Source organism: Lissotriton vulgaris, chromosome 5 (genome assembly GCF_964263255.1).
Source record: "Lissotriton vulgaris chromosome 5, aLisVul1.2, whole genome shotgun sequence".
NCBI lineage: Eukaryota > Metazoa > Chordata > Amphibia > Caudata > Salamandridae > Lissotriton > Lissotriton vulgaris.
In genome coordinates, this window is record NC_141693.1 from 955436208 (window position 1) to 955455803 (window position 19596).

General features: G+C 40.9%; 1 protein-coding gene across 12 annotated transcripts in view; it reads left to right on the forward strand.

Moving 5' to 3' along the window:
- Window positions 1-19596, forward strand: part of EBF3 (EBF transcription factor 3) — a 177254-nt gene that overhangs the window by 136743 nt on the left and 20915 nt on the right. For all 12 annotated transcript variants that reach the window (XR_015295961.1, XR_015295964.1, XR_015295966.1 and 9 more), the window contains exon 11: window positions 14190-14278. Coding sequence is in view for 6 of the 12 variants with exons in the window: in XM_086922551.1 (XP_086778677.1) it covers window positions 14190-14278 (89 nt within the window). In the remaining 6 variants the exon portion in view is untranslated. The remainder of the gene's footprint in view (window positions 1-14189; window positions 14279-19596) is intronic.

Below are 19596 nucleotides of genomic sequence, written 5' to 3' on the forward strand. Positions count from 1 at the left end.
TGAACACCCTCTAGAGGAATGTCTCTGTACTGAGAAACTCAATTGCCCTTTATTTAATTTTTTATTGCACATCGCCACCTCTCGTTGTTGGGTATGGTGAACTAACACTATTCATGAATTAACCAACGTAGATCTGTTTTGGAAAAAAGGGTATTATATCTTATTTAAGAATCTCCATTTTTAATTGGCACTCCCGCGTCTCCCTAAGAAAAGGAACTGCAGATGTTCTTATTATGTAGTTATGCTGCTAATGTGAAAAACTGCCTCATTACCAGGATCTGTTTGTAGCCAGAAAATTACTGCATTATGACAAATGCATGATTGGGAAGTTACAGGAAGATGATCATTATTGAAATGAAACTGGAACTCGTTTAATAGCTGAAACCAGCAGCTGGAATGAAGCAAATGAATGGCTTCCTGTTTTTATTATTGCAGGCAGGTTTTTCAGTCAGAAGAAAATGTGGGCCAAAATCGAAATCCTTGATTCGCTTGCAAGTTGTAGACTTTCAAGAACAATGGGATCTTAGTGGTACAAGAAGTATGCATAATGACACTATTTAAAACATGGCTACAAGTCTGAGCACGATTAATTTAAAGTGCTTAAGTATGCATTAGTCTGACAAGAAGGTTGGCTAACATGTACTACATCTCAGTTGCATGGTACTAGACAAGGCGCTGCAAGCACAGCCTTTATCACAGTGCAACGTTAGCAGCCTATGCCAATAGCATGGCATTTCTAGCATCCCTGACGTCAAACTTAGAAGGCAAATAAGAAATAGAAAAATTTAAAAAAAGTTATTTCAGTTTTTTGGATGAAAACGTGAACTGAAATGGTGAATACCAAAAAGGGTATTTAATAGAAATATATATATTCGAAAATTGCAATAACAAATTGTAACAAGTTTGCAAGAGGTGAATGACCGTTTGCTGCTTGTCACAGTTCTGCAATTTATTTTTGCAGTTTTATGTAGGGTATTTGTATATAGCGTCTACTTGACTCGAAGGTATTGAAGCTCTTTTCCTACCACCAGTTATATTATACAAAGACAAATCAATTTTTTTCTCTACTTTATGCACAAGGAAATTAAACAATTTGCCTCAAATCACAGGATGTCGAGCCCACGCCGATACTAGAACCTGGAACTCCAGTTCAAAAGTCGGCAACTCACCCCCCACACACCCTGGGGTTCTGGTAACATGAAAATAGACAACAAGGCCAAAGACTGATTACTTTTTAATTGCTAAGAAGTATTATTATTACTCCACAATATTTTGTAATTGCATTTCTAAAGGGAATGTATAAGAACAAATGCAAAAGATGATAAAAAAGGAGCATACACCCTCGTTGTGTGTCCACAGATACTGTCACTGGATGTCGTGGAAAGGGACACCCTGTATTCAGTTGTTGCTAGGCATGATCACAGGCAGTGGTGGCTCGCTGAGGAAGTGCTGCAGGCCAGTGGGGCGGGGTTGGGGAGGGGCAGTGTGGGTGTAGTGGAGTCTGACATACGACAGACAGGAGTAAGGTAATTAAATAAATAAAACAATTTACCTTGCCTGTGCTGCATCCCCAACGTGGCGGGGTGAAGTGAAATAAATAAGGCTTGAGAAGTATCCTGGTTGTGCCGCCTCCTTTGTATACCAAGATTTCCTTTGGGTCAGGATCCGACCCCTGGGCAGAGCACACACTGCGGAGCGCTTTCGATTGGCTTAAGGGTCACTTTGTGCAGCGATATATATATATATATATATATATACTACTATTATAAAGGAAGAACTTTGAACCTTTGAGGCGGGTAAACTCGGGAACCACAGGGCCAATCCACACACCCGATACATTGTTGAAATTGTCAGGGTGTGCAGATGGACATAGGCTATATAAATAAAAAAAATATACGTTATTTAAAAAATTTACGAGAAAAAAAAAAGTAGTCCCATGGAAGTAGCGCCGGCCGCGATGTGCGTGCTGACATCAGGAGTGCGGGGAGGAGCGATGTCCAGGAGCACGAGGAGGAGTGGCGGACATGAGCACGGGGAGGAGCGGCGTACAGGCGGGGAGGAGCGGTGAGGAGCGGCGGACAGGCTGGGAGGAGAGGAGAGGAGCGCGGGCAGGCGGGGAGGAGAGGGGAGGAGCGTCGAGGAGCGGCGGACCGGTGATCTCAGGAGCGCGGGGAGGTGCGGCGGATGAGGTAAGGCTCCGGGGAACCCACCGACAATGTCGGGGTGGGATGGGGCCCTGAAGCCAAGGTCAGGACGGGCTGCTACTTCGGGAGACCCAAGGACAATGTCGGGGCAGGCGGCGGCCTGGGCGGGCGGGTCCCTTAAGCCTGATTGCCCCCACAAAAGGTCGGGACGGGCTGCTAGTATATATATATATATATATATATATATATCACCACAACAATCCTCTTGAAAAAAGAACTTGCACTCGAAGTCAGTACCAAAGGGTTTTATTTTGCTGTGAAGCGTTTCGTCAGTTGCCTGACTTGATCACACTACTGTGTCGCGTTACTATGAAGTATTTACATAGTTACATAAACATAGAAAATGGACTGTTCAATGAATGTAAAGTATATTGTAGTGTCCACAGTACACAATTAATACTCAACAATTATTTACACGGCTGGCTTATAATACAGTTAGTTGTATATACATATATACATAATTTACATTCTGTATTTCATGGGTGTTATTGCGTGCACAGGTACTAGAGCAAATTATTCTTTCATTTGTTCAGTTCTGTGCATGCGCAATTCCTTCAGATCGCTCATGGTTGAAATTATTTTCACCAAACTTTATTGAGCACATACTGCATGCCATCAGATTTTTGTGATGGTAGCGATGTTAATCTATTACGGCATAATGCTTAAAATCTTGTACCATCATAATACCAACAATTATTTATACATATATATATATATATATATATATATATATATATATATATATATATATATATATATATATATATATATATATATATATATTTCTATGTATATAGATATATATATATATATATACATACATTTACATTGTTTATTTCAGATTACAATCCATAAAACACCTAACAATTAAAAATAGCATTTCCTATATACAAGGGTTACTTTAAAATTTATGTTAATTAAAAATTCAATTAAAAAATAAACAAAAGCACATACGAGGAAACTAAAATAGAGAAGAAATAAGGGGTAATGACCCTTCAAATGTATATCCTCTTTCTACAGGACAAATGTTGTTACAATTCCCCTCTGAATCATAAATCATCCTGAATCAGGTCAACCACTACTATACTCCTCTTTTATATAATATCTTTAATAATACTACCCACTTCTTAAAGTATACTAGCCAGATACCAAGTCATTTTGGAAGCCTTTAGTTAATTTAGTTTTCTTTATACACCCCTTCTCTTGATGTAAAAATTACAACACATTCTCATGTTGCAAAGTGTTGCTTGCAGTCTGCAAATGCATAAGTCAAGCTGCATGTAGAAATTTAGCCATGGCGACCATAACTATTTCCCCTGTGTCAGATTTCAATATCCTTAAGGCTACCCCAATTGTTATAACACCTGTAAGGCGACATACAGAAATAATCCACTTCTGACGGGGGTTTTGTAGGCAGAGGAGAAGAATACAAAATGAGTAAAGGTATCGGGACTTTAGTTACACACCGGGAAGAATTTGCTAGAACCAGCATTGGCCCCCCATCTCCCAGTAAACTCATATCTATCTATCTATCTATCTATCTATCTATCTATCTATCTATCTATCTATCTATCTATCTATCTATCTATCTATCTATCTATCTATCTATCTATCTATCTATCTATCTATCTATCTATCTATCTATCTATCTATCTCTCTCCCTCTCCCTCTATCTCTCTCTCTATCTCTCTCCCTCTCTCTCTCTCTCTCTCTCTCTCTCTCTCTCTCTCTCTCTCTCTCTCTCTCTCTATATATATATATATATATATATATATATATATTTTTCCTAATGAAGTTTGTGTTGCTATAACAATGTGTGTGTGTCTATTTGTGTATGTCTGTTCACCGAGAGTGGAAATATCAGACAGAAAAAAATATGGACTGTTGATGAAACAGTGAAGAAAATCTTTCAAACACTGTCCACTGATATATTTCTAATAGTAGGCAGATTTCAATTTTTCTGATCACAGCGGCGAGCAAAGTGCCTGCTATCATTTTCTGCTGCCACATTAGCTTCAGCAATCCCAACTTGAATTGACATCAAAGACCGTTAAAATGTTATCAATTGCATTATGATTAATCCCCCAGCACACTGGCATGACTTAAATATTTAGAATGTTTCTTCTGTTATGCCTTTAATGCATGTAAGGTAACAAGATTAACTTCAGTGCACTCCAGTGCATTTAAATATGTATTCTTTTTGAGCTGTGGGCTATTTCTCCGTGTAGGAATCATGGAGCGCATTTGGTCATGTCAGTCCCTATTTGTATGGCCAATTCTGGATATTGGCCTGAGTATGATAACAGGATATCTGGTCCTTTCAGAGGATGTCTGATTGCTTGCCTCATTTGGCATGGTATGTGATTCCCTGCTATTCTAGCTGCTTATTCCTTCAGGTTTTATTGCTGTGTAATTTTCTTATTCTAAAATAAAAGCTCTCCAACAAAAATTACTATGCATTAGGCCGCGGTAGCCTACTCAAATGGATATTAATACAGTTTATCTCCAAAAGGACGAATAATGTATTTGAAAGAGATAAAAGGCCCTCCAGTAAATGAGGAATGTTAATATCTAATGGCATGATTAATAAAGAGAAATTTCACAAGGGAGGCTTGTTTTATGACTTTTGATACAACTGGCTTGTAATCTGACATTTTTAAATGTTATAATTTTGCCCACACGTTCATTTCTTTTACACTCAGCAGTCTGTTGTAGCTAAATTTGAATCAAATCTAAGAAAGCAAAATTAAATAAATTTTGGAGGCAATCAGCCTTTGTGTAAATAAGTGCACAAGTGTTAGATACACAAAAACATTTGCATGCCAAATATTTCATAGGGAACACATCGAGAGCATAATCAGAGGTAACTGGTACTGAATTATATCATTGGAAATAGCCGATGGGAGTCTGCCCTAAAATACATTTTACCATTGTTTTCAACTAGAGTACAAAACTGGTTTATCAATGTAATTTAGGTTGCTATTATGCTCTTGGTGGTATTCCGTTTTGAAATATTTAATACACTTAACAGATACTCTCAAATACTTCTGCTCATTGAAGTGCTGGGCGTTGTGTTGAGCATCTCAGTGACTCCATGTTATACCTCACATGGGCTAGTGTTTGACTTGGTCAAACATAAGAACTGATTTCGAGCTATGTAATAAATTGGCTTGCCCTACCTAAAAGTAAAACCCATTGCTAAGTTGCATCAGGTATCTCAGGGTTCATGGTTAGCAATCCGTGCTCTTTTGGGTCTCATGTGTTAGTAAAAGGCTACAAGGGCTCTCATTACTGGGTTTTGATGAATAATCAGTCACCTAGCAGCTTCTGTTGATACTAACACCATTTACAACACCGTGCTCACATTTCATTTTCAGCTTTAGAAATAGGCATCAGGATTAATGGACTCTAGGAAGAACAATTCATCCGCATCAGATTGGTGATTTTAAACACATGCAAGCATGTATGATTTGACTTGATTTGTAATCCGACTTATCTTCTTTATAAAGAAAACCCCATGAACTTCCTTCTGCTATAGAAAAGTATTTGTAAATTATTTCACCGGATGCATATAAAACAGACTGCGCTACCGTACCAATGCATAGGCCATAATCTTGAAAGAATATGGGTTTAATACATATTTTATAGTAGATGGCTGGATGGTTATTGGTAGAAATGTAATTGTGTATGCTAATGTTCATGCTCCACTTACAGAGTGGAGCATTTGGGCTCTGAAATGCAGGCAGGTTGTATTCCTGTCCCCTGCCTGCATTGCACTCTGCCCTGCTGGAGCCCTCTGTCAGTACATGACAGCTGTAGGAGAACTGCAGATGCGAACAGCCTAGATCTCTCCAGATCCTTGCCCTGATTTCTCTACTCACCCTGACTAGTGGCTACGAATCTTTGCTGTCCTTAGGAAGTCCAAGCCAGTTTTGACCTGGGATCAAATAGTTTATTAGTTACTGATGATAGTTTAGCTGGAAGTCACTATTACTATATAATATCTGCCATATATATGAAGTCTGTTTTTTATTTATGGAATGTTTTTACATCTTAAACCCCCTATCACCTAGACTCAGATCACTATGCCAAATCTCTGTTTTTATGGTACCTGTTCTTTGATGCACTCTTTCCAGTCATTTTTGGCCAGTTTATTTATTTAAACAGGATCTATCTTTAGTCTATTCTTGATGTGTTGTGTTTCTTCACAAATCAATAATTATTTTAAAAATTGCTTGATCAAACTAATCCTGAGAGATCATTGTTCTACCATCGTCTCACATCCATTTTCTATTCTCGTAGTACAGGACTGCCACATATACTTATTTCCTCCCAAACTTTTGCTGGGGAGTACTGTTGCAGTCACCAGTATGACTGTGAAGAGGTTTAAGCCATCATCTCTTTTTGGCAGGCAGAAAACCACTTGTACTGCAGACAGGCCTATATGGATTGATGAGGCCATGATTTTCCAAGAGGTTAAACACAGAATTGGAATGATGCATCACTGCACACTGTTTAACACTGTGTCAAGCTAACTACTTTTTCTACCACGTACTGTTTCTGAGCATAAGTGTGTTTGCCTCTGAAGGGAGTTCTGATTGATAATGGGATTTATTGGTCAGTGTTTCTCTCCCAGAATTTTGGATTGATATACTTCTGTGGGGTTTTATTTATGCTTCTCCCTACCAATTCAGCATATGACTGAATGGTTCTTTGCATATCTACATGTTCTGCTTTGGGAATCCAGTGGAGCTGAGTGATGGTTCATGGAAGGTAATAGCTGTCAAATGACTTGATGGTAGTAGGGTATTTCCACTTAGTCCTGTTATTTTATAGCGCGAGTGAAAGGTCAGGCAATCTCTCCACCTCACAATTACCCAGCTCTAAAACACCAGAAATAAACATGCAGGGACTTTTAAACAGATACCTATAAAGGAAAGTGGAAACACAAGTCGCAGGATTGTAGATGGTGTTTCCTGTATAACCCTGACTGACAGGATATCTGCCTCTAAATGCAAGAGCTGTTGACAACTATGAGAAGCACACATGACACTCTTTTACCTTTCCTTGGAATGGACTTAGCATCACAGTCTCAGTATGAGGGGTTTTCCTTTATTTGTTAGGTGTTGTGACAAAAAGAGCTTGCCCTCCAGGTGACAACATGGGTAAAAAGAGTCCTCATTCAGGAATATCCTGTTGCTGAAGTAGCAGCTTATTACAGAAGAAGAGGACATTTGTGGCATGGCAGAACCATGAAAAGACATTTGTTCAAATCAACTTCCGCTACTCTACGCGCAAGGTTCTGTTTCTCTTCCCCAGTCAGCAGAACTCAACCCCTGAATAGTGCAGCAGGAAGATATGCCCATGGATGGAGGGATGCTTCAACTAAAGTAGGAGTGGATAAGATTATCATAGATCTGAAATTGATCCTTCTGTGTATGCATTCATAAAAGGTGATAGAACTGATACTTTATGAACCAATTAAGAACAGGGTCTTTCAGAAACATCGGAATCCAAGGAAAAGCTCTGGAATGGATCACCTCGTTCCTCACCGGAAGAACCCAGAGAGTCCGCCTTCCACCATTCAAGTCAGTGGCCACTGAAGTCATCTGCGGCGTACCACAAGGATCCTCACTCAGCCCCACCCTTTTCAACGTATACATGAGCCCCCTCGCGGCCATCGCCCGCCAACACAACCTCAACATCATCTCCTACGCGGATGACACTCAACTGATCCTATCACTCACCAATGACCCTAGCACCGCCAAAACGAACCTACACGAAGGAATGAAAGAAGTAGCCGAATGGATGAAACACAGCCGTCTGAAACTGAACTCAGATAAAACAGAAGTCCTCATCTTAGGTACCTCCCCCTCCGCATGGGACGACTCTTGGTGGCCAGAAGCCCTTGGAAAAGCACCCATCCCGACAGACCATGCACGGAACCTGGGCGTCATCCTGGATTCCTCACTTTCAATGAACAGACAAGTCAACGCTGTCTCCTCATCCTGCTTCAACATTCTTTGCATGCTCAAAAAAACATTTCGTTGGATCCCCACCGAAACTAGGAAAACGGTCACCCACGCTCTGGTCACGAGCCGACTGGACTATGGAAACACCCTCTACGCCGGGACTACCGCTAAACTCCAGAAAAAACTCCAACGAATCCAAAACGCCTCAGCCAGGCTCATATTAGACATCCCGCGTAAAGAACATATCTCTGGTCACCTGAAAAACCTCCACTGGCTTCCCGTCAATAAGAGAATCACTTTCCGGCTCCTTACCCACGCACACAAAGCACTCTACGAAATCGGACCAGAATGCCTCAACACACGACTGTCCTTCTACGCCCCCTCCCGCCAGCTTCGATCTTCCAACCAAGCCCTTGCCAATGTACCTCGCATCAACAAACCCACCATGGGAGGTAGATCCTTCTCCTACCTGGCAGCTAAAACCTGGAACTCACTTCCCACCTACCTTCGCCTTACCCAGAACCACCTAGCATTCAGAAAGCAACTTAAAACGTGGATATTTGACAAGTGATTCCCTACCCCTCCTTAAGCGCCTTGAGACCCTCTGGGTATGTAGTGCGCTATATAAATTCTCTGACTTGACTTGACTTGACTTGACTAGAGTGAGGGAAATACTGGGCGCACTGCCCGCAGTTGACGCGCAGAGGTTGTAGGGGTTGTTGTATTTGGCAGTAGGTGCATACAGGTGAGGGGAAAGAAGCCCTATAACCCCTCCAAGGGTGTGTGGCAGAAAACACACCGTACAAAGTAAACAAAAAACCTGTTGCACACTAAATTAAGAGAGTACAGAAAATAGATGTCTGAATGGACATTTAAAAGTTCAAGTTTCCACCGTTGAAGAAAGGGGACGACCAGTAATTCGGCTCCTCTTTTATTGCTTGTGAATGGCCAGCCGACACATGTTTCGTCGCAAAGCAAATACAATACTTTCGCGACTCCTCAGGGCTGTAGTTAACGGGTGCTGAACAACAGGTCGCTGTACCGGTGATAGTTCTGACCCGGCCCCGCTCGAGACCAGGTTGAGTATTTTCAAAACATCGTCGTGCGTGGTCCAGTACTAGTCGTATTCAGTCAGAAGTGAAAGATGCTTTAAATTGGGGTATTCTGCTGTAATGGGTTGGTTTCTATGATGAATGGCTGGGGATGGTATAGGCGTCCACTTGATCAATCGTGGGGAGTGTGGACGCTCCTCAGTATTGGATTCCCCGTATTGCGGGGAAAAGTCGGCAGGACGGGTGCTCCTGAGCAATGGTTCCACCCAGAACCATTGCTCAGGAGCACCCGTCCTGCTGACTTTTCCCCGCAACACGGGGAATCCAATACCGAGGAGCTTCCACACTCCCCACGATTGATCAAGTGGACGCCTATACCATCCCCAGCCATTCATCACAGAAACCAACCCACTACAGCAGAATACCCCAATTTAAAGCATCTTTCACTTCTGACTGAATACGACTAGTACTGGACCACGCACGACGATGTTTTGAAAATACTCAACCTGGTCTCGAGCGGGGCCGGGTCAGAACTATCACCGGCACAGCGACCTGTTGTTCAGCACCCGTTAACTACAGCCCTGAGGAGTCGCGAAAGTATTGTATTTGCTTTGCGACGAAACACGTGTCGGCTGGCCATTCACAAGCAATAAAAGAGGAGCCGAATTACTGGTCGTCCCCTTTCTTCAACGGTGGAAACTTGAACTTTTAAATGTCCATTGAGACATCTATTTTCTGTACTCTCTTAATTTAGTGTGCAACAGGTTTTTTGTTTACATAGAACTGATACTTATTTATAGGGTGATTGTTTACAATATCCCTCAAAAGCAAATGTGCGCATGCTTTCTGGGCAAGCACAAATCAATAGGACATTGGTTATTCAGGCTGATCCTTCTGCTAAGCAATTGTGTCAGTGTACAATATTCTAGTGAACATATGTATATACCTTTCACCCCATTTAGGCAGTGCTTCATTTAAATAAGGAGCACAGTTCAAGCTAAATGATAAACTGTATAGCATTGTCAGCCCCTTTGTAGTGGAGTTGTTGGCCAATTATGACTAACTAATTACAGAAAGTTTATATGTGTATGAGGATCTAAGCCACCTCTGAGTAAAGGGCACTGGTAAGACACGACTCATCAACCACAAAGCCTCACACTTATTATTATATATGCACCCTCACTTTCATGGCTGCTGCTGGGCCCTTAACATTGAGACAGTCAAAAACAGTGCATCGATTCCCAAAAAATAAAGTTTATCAGGGCCTAAGGAACAGGACAAGATGGAACTTGTGGAACCTAGGCATTGTGTATGCACAGCACCGCAGTTCAATTTCATTAATTGACAGATTTCAGATAGAAGTTATGAAAAAATCCATCTTTGGATCAACAGAGTCAGAAAGTGGTGCAATAGGATACTGTCTCTGGGCAACAGGAGAAAGGGCACCTGCATTTTGGATATAACAGTAGGGTGAATTATGTTATTTTCAGCATAATATAGGTATTTTGGGTACCAACCTAGGAGCAACCTCACAATCAAATGAATATACAGAGCCTGAGATCTTCAGGTGAACCAATGTGAGAAAGGGAATTAATAGGCTAGTTACTTTAAGTTATTCCTTGGCACATAGACTCACATCAGGTGGGGCTTAGTCTGGCCAGAAAGCCATTGCATATGACTGGGGAGAGTAGAAGCTGAAGAGATAAGGACTAACCCCTCACAGGCATGTGAAGAAGGCAGTGGAAATGTTACCTACAGGAGCTGAGTGGTTTATTTACACGCATAAGTATTAGACTGATTTAGTTCTCATTTTTATACAATTATTTAATTCAGTTTACAGATGTGTGCATTAGTTTCACATTATTTACTATGTCCTTTGGTTCATAGTATGCCTCTGCTGTAGAGTCTCAGACACTCACTAACAAAAAACAACACACACACATATCATAATATCAGATGCAGTGATTGGATATCCAGTGCTTAAACGGTTTTAACCGATATCCATAAATACAGGAGACTATAATACATTCACATTTTACTTTCAAAGATATATTTTTATAGTTAATTGAATTTCGCTGTAGTCCGTCATTTGGTGTGGTTATATATGTTTAAAAATAATTGTTTTCAGTATATCTCAGCGACCAACCACAATATTTCACAATCATCAGATTCTACTTAATATAAAAGATAGAGTAAAGTCCGCACATATTAACATGAAATACATTTTTCTTTTTTTCTTTTCAATATTTATTTTTCATCCACGACTTTAGCTTACCCAGGGCTCATTCTCTAATTATCCACGAGGTCAGTAAGCAAAATTGGGTAGAAACTGGGAGATCAATACAAATTATCCCTGAGCAAACCAGTGCTGACAGTTTGAATTGCAGCATATGTTTACCCAAAATCAGGCAATTTATCTTAATATCAACAAAGTAATGCAGTGCAGGTGAAAGGTCAGGCAATCTCTCCACCTCATAATTACCCAGTTCTAAAACAGGAAAGTGGTATTGATTGGCCTGGCTCGGAGTGGGTGGGACGTGCCAATTCCTTGCCCCAGCTCGGCTGGACGGGCAACCCCGGCACAGTAAGGTTTTGATTGGATGTATGTGCAGGGCTGTATGTTTATTTTCCTCTCTTTTTCCACATGTTGTCAAGGAGCTCTGTGATACATTTTGCATATGGAGAGCTGAGGATGGAGTCAATATGGGTTAACGCTATTATTATTAGTCATTCCTCCTAGTGACAGCTGTTGTGTGTAGTATACATGAGTACTGAGCAATCACACCACAAACTAACAAAAATCTGTAAGAATTCGTAATGCTTGCAACTATTGGCGTTTTATTTGACTTTTGATTGCATGTGAAATTCAAAATACATGCTTTAAGCTATTGAATAGAATTTCGATTTTAGCCTGGCAAGTGTACTATTAAAAACAGGGTAGGTATACAGGCAAATGTAGAAGATATTGCACTGTCCACAGCGTCATGAACCAAAATATTCTTTTCAGTTGATGCTTTTCACCTCTCTCACGCGTTTAACTCTAAATTTAGAAAGGAAAATGTACGTTTATATTGTGAACCATAAATGCAGCAATTTCTTTTCTGTGACAACTGTGTGGGAATATTGCAAGTTATAAAGCCTGTAAAATGTAACTTTACGGTGTAAGTTACATTTGCATGAAATCAATGGTTGTAGGCTTTCCGTCATCTCAGAGCACCTTTCATCAGACCAGATTCATTAAGTCAAAGCATCATTGTGATTAAGTGAAAAGGGGAAGAGGCAGTGACATGCTGTCCACAAATATCCTGTGCCACGATATTGTTCACTAATCAAGAAACGCAGCGCTTTCTTTCATCTTTCTAGAAGGAGTCATTTTGTGGAGCGGTATTAGAGACTCGCCTGTCCAAGTACACTAAATGCTTTTGCTTGACACACTGGTGCAGGCCCAGGCAATGGCATGACAAATTGTCCCCAAAGTCAATGCTGACAGCTTCTGATGATTAATGGTCTGATTATGAAGTGGTTTTACACATATAGAATTTACATCACAGAGAGTTAGAAATTTTGCCATGTCACATCCGCCAGGGCACTTTGAAGAGCATGGCTATTTGCAAAGAAGGAAGGCGAAATCCCAGCAAAAGCCATGTCATGTAAAATCAATAGAGCGGATCAATGCTTTATTAACAAGAGAATGTCTTACTTCACATTCCGGAGCAGACCTTTGTCTCCGGGTTGCATGATGGAATGTCAAATCAGATCGCAGTCTTCAACTTTGTGTCATGTTATCGAGTGCATATGTGTGAGCCTCCTCGCATTGATTGCAAGATGCTCTCTCTGTGTGCACAAAATGGAGCTCTTGTTAGACATGGTGGCCAGGTTTGGTGTGGGGGGCTGGGGGGGGGGGGGATCTATGTTCATAGTATGACCTGCCCCTTCTTTAGTACACTCATCACTTCACGTGTGCCCAGCAAACATGCAGAGTTGCCTGGTACTAATCATGAAATTGCACGCTGCCTAATGAGTGATGGCCTAAATTGCAGGCTGGGTAATGAATAGAAGAAGGCAGTTCTTATTAGTCTCAGAAAAACCCCATTGATTTATGTCAGCCATGCACTCTGGAGCTGCCCTGCAGTATCTACATCAAGACATCATATACTCTAATAAGTATTTTCATCTTAACGCGAGTCCTTGGGCCCGCCGGCGCAGTTTTTGTCTGAGTCCGGTTGTGGTAGATTACAGCCCCGTGACTCCTTGTGAAGCTTGTTAAACACAATGTGTGGAGTCCAACTGAGGCAGGGCAGTGAATCATGCACTCTGCACAGCACCACGTGCACCTGATTTATGACCAAGCACAGTTCATAGTCAAAATTACAATTTGGGGGGAGGGGGGTGAAGATTAATTACTCTTTGTGGCCTGTAGTTTCATGAGGCCAGGGCATTGCAGCCCCAGAATGATAGTGCCCTACATCAGTTTGTAGGCAGCCATTCACTGATTATTAAAGCTCTGCAAGATTGAGTGTTCCTGCTGCCTGCTTGGTGCTCAGGCAATATGTTGGACAAAAAAGGACCACAGGGATAAATCTGCAGCTAAGAAATAGCTGGACATATGTCATAATTGCCACTTTCCCATAAATCCACAGTTGGCAGGGAAAGCAGCCGTGATGCGCCATTGCATCGTGCCTGGCTTGATTGCCGTGTGTGGCCTGAACAATTCTATTTGCGCAGTAAAATGGGAAGAAAACAAACATTTGACGTTTTCTTACTTTGTTTCTATTTTCCAAATCTTTCCTGATTTTGAGAACGGTTTAGTTTCTGCTAAAAAGTAAAATGTCACGTCTAATACTGTAAATGAAATGTAGTTGAACGTTAATGGATCCGTATCAGTTTTCTGTTCCCATTTTTGCAAACAGCCGATGAACATAAATTCAAATGAAACTGAATATTCTTAATTTATTTTGCAGCGCTAAATGAACCAACCATCGACTACGGTTTCCAGAGGTTGCAGAAAGTCATTCCACGACATCCAGGTGATCCAGAAAGGTTACCAAAGGTCAGTAATAAGGAATTCTATACTAAATTTGCATGTGAACTTTGAGATTGGCTTAATGCATCCAGCTTATAAGAGTGCATATTATGGTATTTAGAGGTTTTTCGTTCAATACACCCACATATAGTAAATAGATCTTGAACAGGGCTCTAGTGGTGTAAGGAAACCATAAGTGCCCCGCGCAGAAAGGTGAGGGGGGCCCTTGCAATACCCATGCCCTCGAGCTGACAAGGTTAGGGGGCCCTCTTTATGTCTAGATGTCTCGGAAGTGCGGATGTGTACATTATGCCCGGCAGGGCTCACTCACTTTTAGTTGCTTTGTGCGTCTTTCTGTGAGATGAGAGAGTGCATCTACAGCTCTTTGGACTTCACCTGGCAGCTACGTGAAAAAGTCCGGGTGGCGGGCAGTGTATTTCAAAGAGTCTAAGGAGGCGCTCAGTCTTTTGGAAGACTTATGGGTCTTATTTAAAGACTGGCGGACGGGATGCTCTGTCACAAACGTGGTGGATGTCCTGTCTGTCATATTACAAGTTCATTACAGCCTATGACACTTTTACTATGGTGGATGGGATATACTCAATTTTTTGACGGCGTATCCTGTCCACCAAACTTTAAATAAAGTCAATATCTGATGGAATATAGATTGTAACTGGAACACAGTGCCACACTGTGTCAGTGTTGGCAGTTAAAGACCCTAGTGGTAGACAATATTTCCTGCACGCTGGTTGAAGTGGTACTGTAACATTACAGAACTCTGTCAATAAGCAAACATATTTTAGATGTCTTAGCTAATATTTCAGGTGGCCCCTGGCTTATCAGCTGTGCATTATAGAGCCATGGATTCACTTACTGTTTTTTAAGTTGACTGACTACACATATTTGTCATTCTTGTGATTTTTTTCCAGTAAACTAGAATGGCTATAAAAGAGAAGATGGAACAAGCTATTTTTATAAGTTGTTTTGTGTCTTCATACAGACCTGCATGTTTGAAGAGGCCTCTTGTATTTATCACTTCTATTGATCCAAAATCTTGATTTCCAAGTTGGCGTCTGCCTGTGTGCCTTCTATGTTATAAAAAATAGGAACTTCTTGTGGCGTTTTGGCAGTTGTCTCTTGAATGAATGAATGATGACATCTATAAACCGCTGGCTTTCACTCCAATGGAGCATCTTGGCACTGGAAACGGGTAGACTGAGTGTCAGGGAGTGTGGTCCCTAATATTGCCATGGTCAGATAAGGGATAGGCCCAGACTATCTGGAACTGTGAAGATCCACGTTTTCAGTTGTTTCTTAAACATGGACTCCATCTGTGTAAGTCTCAATTGGGTGGGTAAATAGTTCCAGGCTTTTGTCCCTAATACAGCCATATATTTTCCTCCTCTGGAATTCAAACGGAAATGGGGGGGGGGGGGGGGGGGGGGGTACTAGTAGATTTTCCTTGGAGGATCTCGAATTAATTTCAATACCCAAAGGATTTTAAACAACCCATATATAACTGTGTGATGTAGAGGAAGCATTACATTGCTGCACACTTCTATAAAAGCAGATAGAAAATTGGAAGGTGCCACATAAATGCTTCTTACTTAGGAGCACCACACAATAAAGGGTCACTCTGCTTCAAAATAGTTGTATGGCATTGCCGAAGTTCTAGATATCGGTTAGTCTTGTCCAAAGGTGCCATTATTTACAATACATTGTGGAAAAGATAATATTTATGTAATACTTTAATCTGGTTACAGTGATTTCTGAAAACTGGTAACTCTACCAACAGTTCTCCTAATAAGGTATTTATGTCCTAGCTTTTAACACTTATGGATGAAGTATGAAAACATATTTCATTGATAATTGGGGTTTGCTTTGGTCAAATATGTGCACGAAGATTTTCAAGCAGCCCTAGATACATGAAGGCCTAATAAGACGTAGTGACGCATCAGCAACCGTGAATTACACAGCTTGAGACAACTTTTTTGTGATTTTCTGACAAAACCAACACAGCAATTGATCACGCCCTGATGAACTCCAAAGGCAGTGGACGAAACCCAATGGCTGTTTCTATGCTACTTTTGTGACATATAAATGGGCACTATGTACACTGTCTTAACAATGTGTGTCATTCTACCTACGACACCATCTAATGATATGGTTGATAGCATGTATTATGCATACCATCACAATATTAAAAGAATGCTTAGAACAACATATTTGTTGGCTGTTGCTGCCGTAGCATATTAAAACCACTTAGTGCATGTATCTGGATAACAGAGGAAAAAAACTTAAGATATAATAAAATGTATTTAGCATTTTTTGTTGTATAACTTGAATACAATACTGTAATATCTGTAATTGTTTGCAAACTTCATTTTCTAGAATACTTGAATAGAACTCATTGTTCTATGCAAAAATAACTGTACTGTTTTTGTCTGCACATTATTTGTATGCTACTGTTTATGTATCTTAGCTAATGAAAATGAGGCATGGATTCCAATTCTCACATTAAGTCAACTCAGTCTGTTTGTCTGACAGAGGTTGTAGCTCTTTTTAATTTTGTTCTACTTTTCTATCTCACAACTATCTAAACAATTTCAGTTTGTGACGTGTCACAACGCAATTCCAAATTTAAACTTATCATTATATGGCACTATTTTTTCAGACATGAGAAGGGCTATTTGGAATAAAGCTCTAATTATATTTTCATGCATTTATCCATTACTTATATGTTCGAATTACACTGTTGCAATACCAATTACCCCTGTGTATATTGATTACTTTTTGATGTTTCCTTGCCTATATCTTTTTGTATTTATTTTTTGGAGGATGATAATCTAAATGCCTTTGTAATGGAATCCAAATGGAAAATGCTGTCACAAATATCTTATGTGTGTAGAGATATATTTAAAAAAGACGTGCATTGTGACTTTGAAAAGTGAATAGACTTATATGAAAATTAGTTAGTGGCATAAGGTCAACTGTTCAAGATTTTTTAGTTATTTAAATGTATTGGAGTATTTCTCTATCATGGAGATTATGGAAGGCTTCAGATTGCAAATGGAGTACATTTCTGGAAAGAATGGTTATATGTTGCATGCAAGTTTTTAAAAAAAAACTAGATTGAAGGGAAATGGTGAGAGCACATAGATGCATATGGAGGGGCAATGGTGGAGAGTTAGTTTGAGAAGTGAAAGAAGATGGATATCAGTGTATTTTTAGTTTTTTTAGGTGTACCAGGGAGGTAGACAGTGTGAGTCTAAGGGGAAGGCCATGCCACATTTATGGGAATTTAGGTTTTGCAATATAGCACTGCATAAAGCATATGATCCTTTGGAGATGTGGATGTTGCTTGCAAGTCATTCTGGCTTGTTCATGTAGATTGCTTTGTAGATGTGCAGTGCAATCTAAGCAGTCTATATGCTGGGGACACTCACAGATTTATGTATTTTAGTGGATTCATACTTTTGACTGTTTCTAAGAAGTTGTCAGGAGAAGCTGCTTAGTTCTAACTATAAGGCTGATTTGGGGCAGAAAAGTTTGCCTTTAAATGTTTTTTGAAGGACAGACATAACTAACTAGACATGGTAATTGACTTTAGAAGGAATGTGAAAAGCAATTGAAATTCATATTGGTGATCCTTGTCTGGGACGAGAACACCTTCTTTCTTCATAGGGTTGAGTTTGAGGGAGACAGTGATATCTGAACTTGGAGAGCATCATGGCAATGAATGCTGTTAGCTAGTGACACCTTAATGTACAATTGAGTATTGTTGGCATACTGGTTTATTACCATGCCTTGTTGGGCATGCATTACACTAGGTTTGTGAATAGCATGAGGGTCAATGTTAAATCCTGTAATATTCCACAAGAGAAGGAGAAGTGTGAAAATCACGAAGAGTCATCTTGAAGATAATGCTACCAGTCTGACAGTACCCATTTGCAGGCAGCTTTATTGATGCCCTCACCAATAGAAAGGTTTTCGAGCAATAAGCAATCAAAGTTGGTTAGTGCTCCAGACAGTTAGAGGACTTCTGGGATGCAGGGGATAGTTGTCATAACCTGAACAGTGACAATTTGAGCTGCATTGTGGATGGAGACCAAACAGGCCTCATGTCACTGATAATTATTAAAGTTATTCATGAAGATGTGCGGCAATTGTCTGCTAAGAGGATAAACACATTGATTGGCAGGGTAATAGTTTATCATGGATGAGGTTTGTTCTTTGAGGAGAATTTTGGTTGGTGCTTGGGGACTGTTGTTGATGTTGGGGAAACATATGAGAACTTGAGAAGAGTGTATTTTAATGGCAGAGGCAGGATGAAGTTAATCATCTTAGGTGCCTTTTTAATGTTTTTATTGTGGAAGTAAGGATGGATACCCTAGGCTGTGCATAAAATAATCTGAAAAGATGTTCCTCAGCACCTGGTGTCCAAAACATACAGACCTGAGAGAGAACCAATTTATATTTCAAATGAAGAGATTCTGTAATGACACAGTCATTGCCAAGTGGTTATCGAAAACAGGAAACCCCAGAAAATCAGTGGTCTCACAATCCTCTTTTTGGTTCCATTCCTATATTTGACTATGGGGTCTATTACGATGGCGGGCGGACAATGTCCGTCTGCCACTGTAACGGTCAACGGGACCGACCGCAAGAGGTGACGTGGTCTTGCTGTGCCTATCAGGATGCGACCACCAGCATGGCAGTCGCATTCTGTATATTTAACACTATGGTGGGCAGTGCTGTATTCAGCACCCGCCACAATGTCAAACAGACATGTTTGCATGCACAACATGACAGGCACTGCGCGGTACCTGACTTGTTGTGCATGCCAATGCAGGGGGGTACCATAGGTACCCCCATGTGCCCCCCACACTCCCCCAACATCCTGGGAGCCCGCAATGGGCCCCCAACTGTGATCACTGCATGCCTTTCACCGCCACGGAAGGGCTGTGTCCCGCCAGCCTTATAATACGGATGGTGGTGTCTTGCAGACACCGCCACCATATCAGGCCCCATTTCCGCCCGGTCACATGTGTGACCGGTGGAAAACCGGCAGACAGTCTTTCCGTCTGCCGGGTTCCCCCCCCGCCATCCTTATATGGCGGGGGAAAATGGGTGGCGGGCGGGGAATCATTTTCGGCGGATCGCCACCGCTATACAGGCGGTGGCGATCTGCCCGACATTATAATAGACCCCTAAGTATCTACTAAGACTAAGCTTTTTTTTTTACTGTTAATGTTGCAAATAATAACATGGCATTACATAAATTTCACTATCCCAAGAGCTTGTCCTGTGACTATGGGCGACCAGCAGCTTAGTGCAGTGGATCA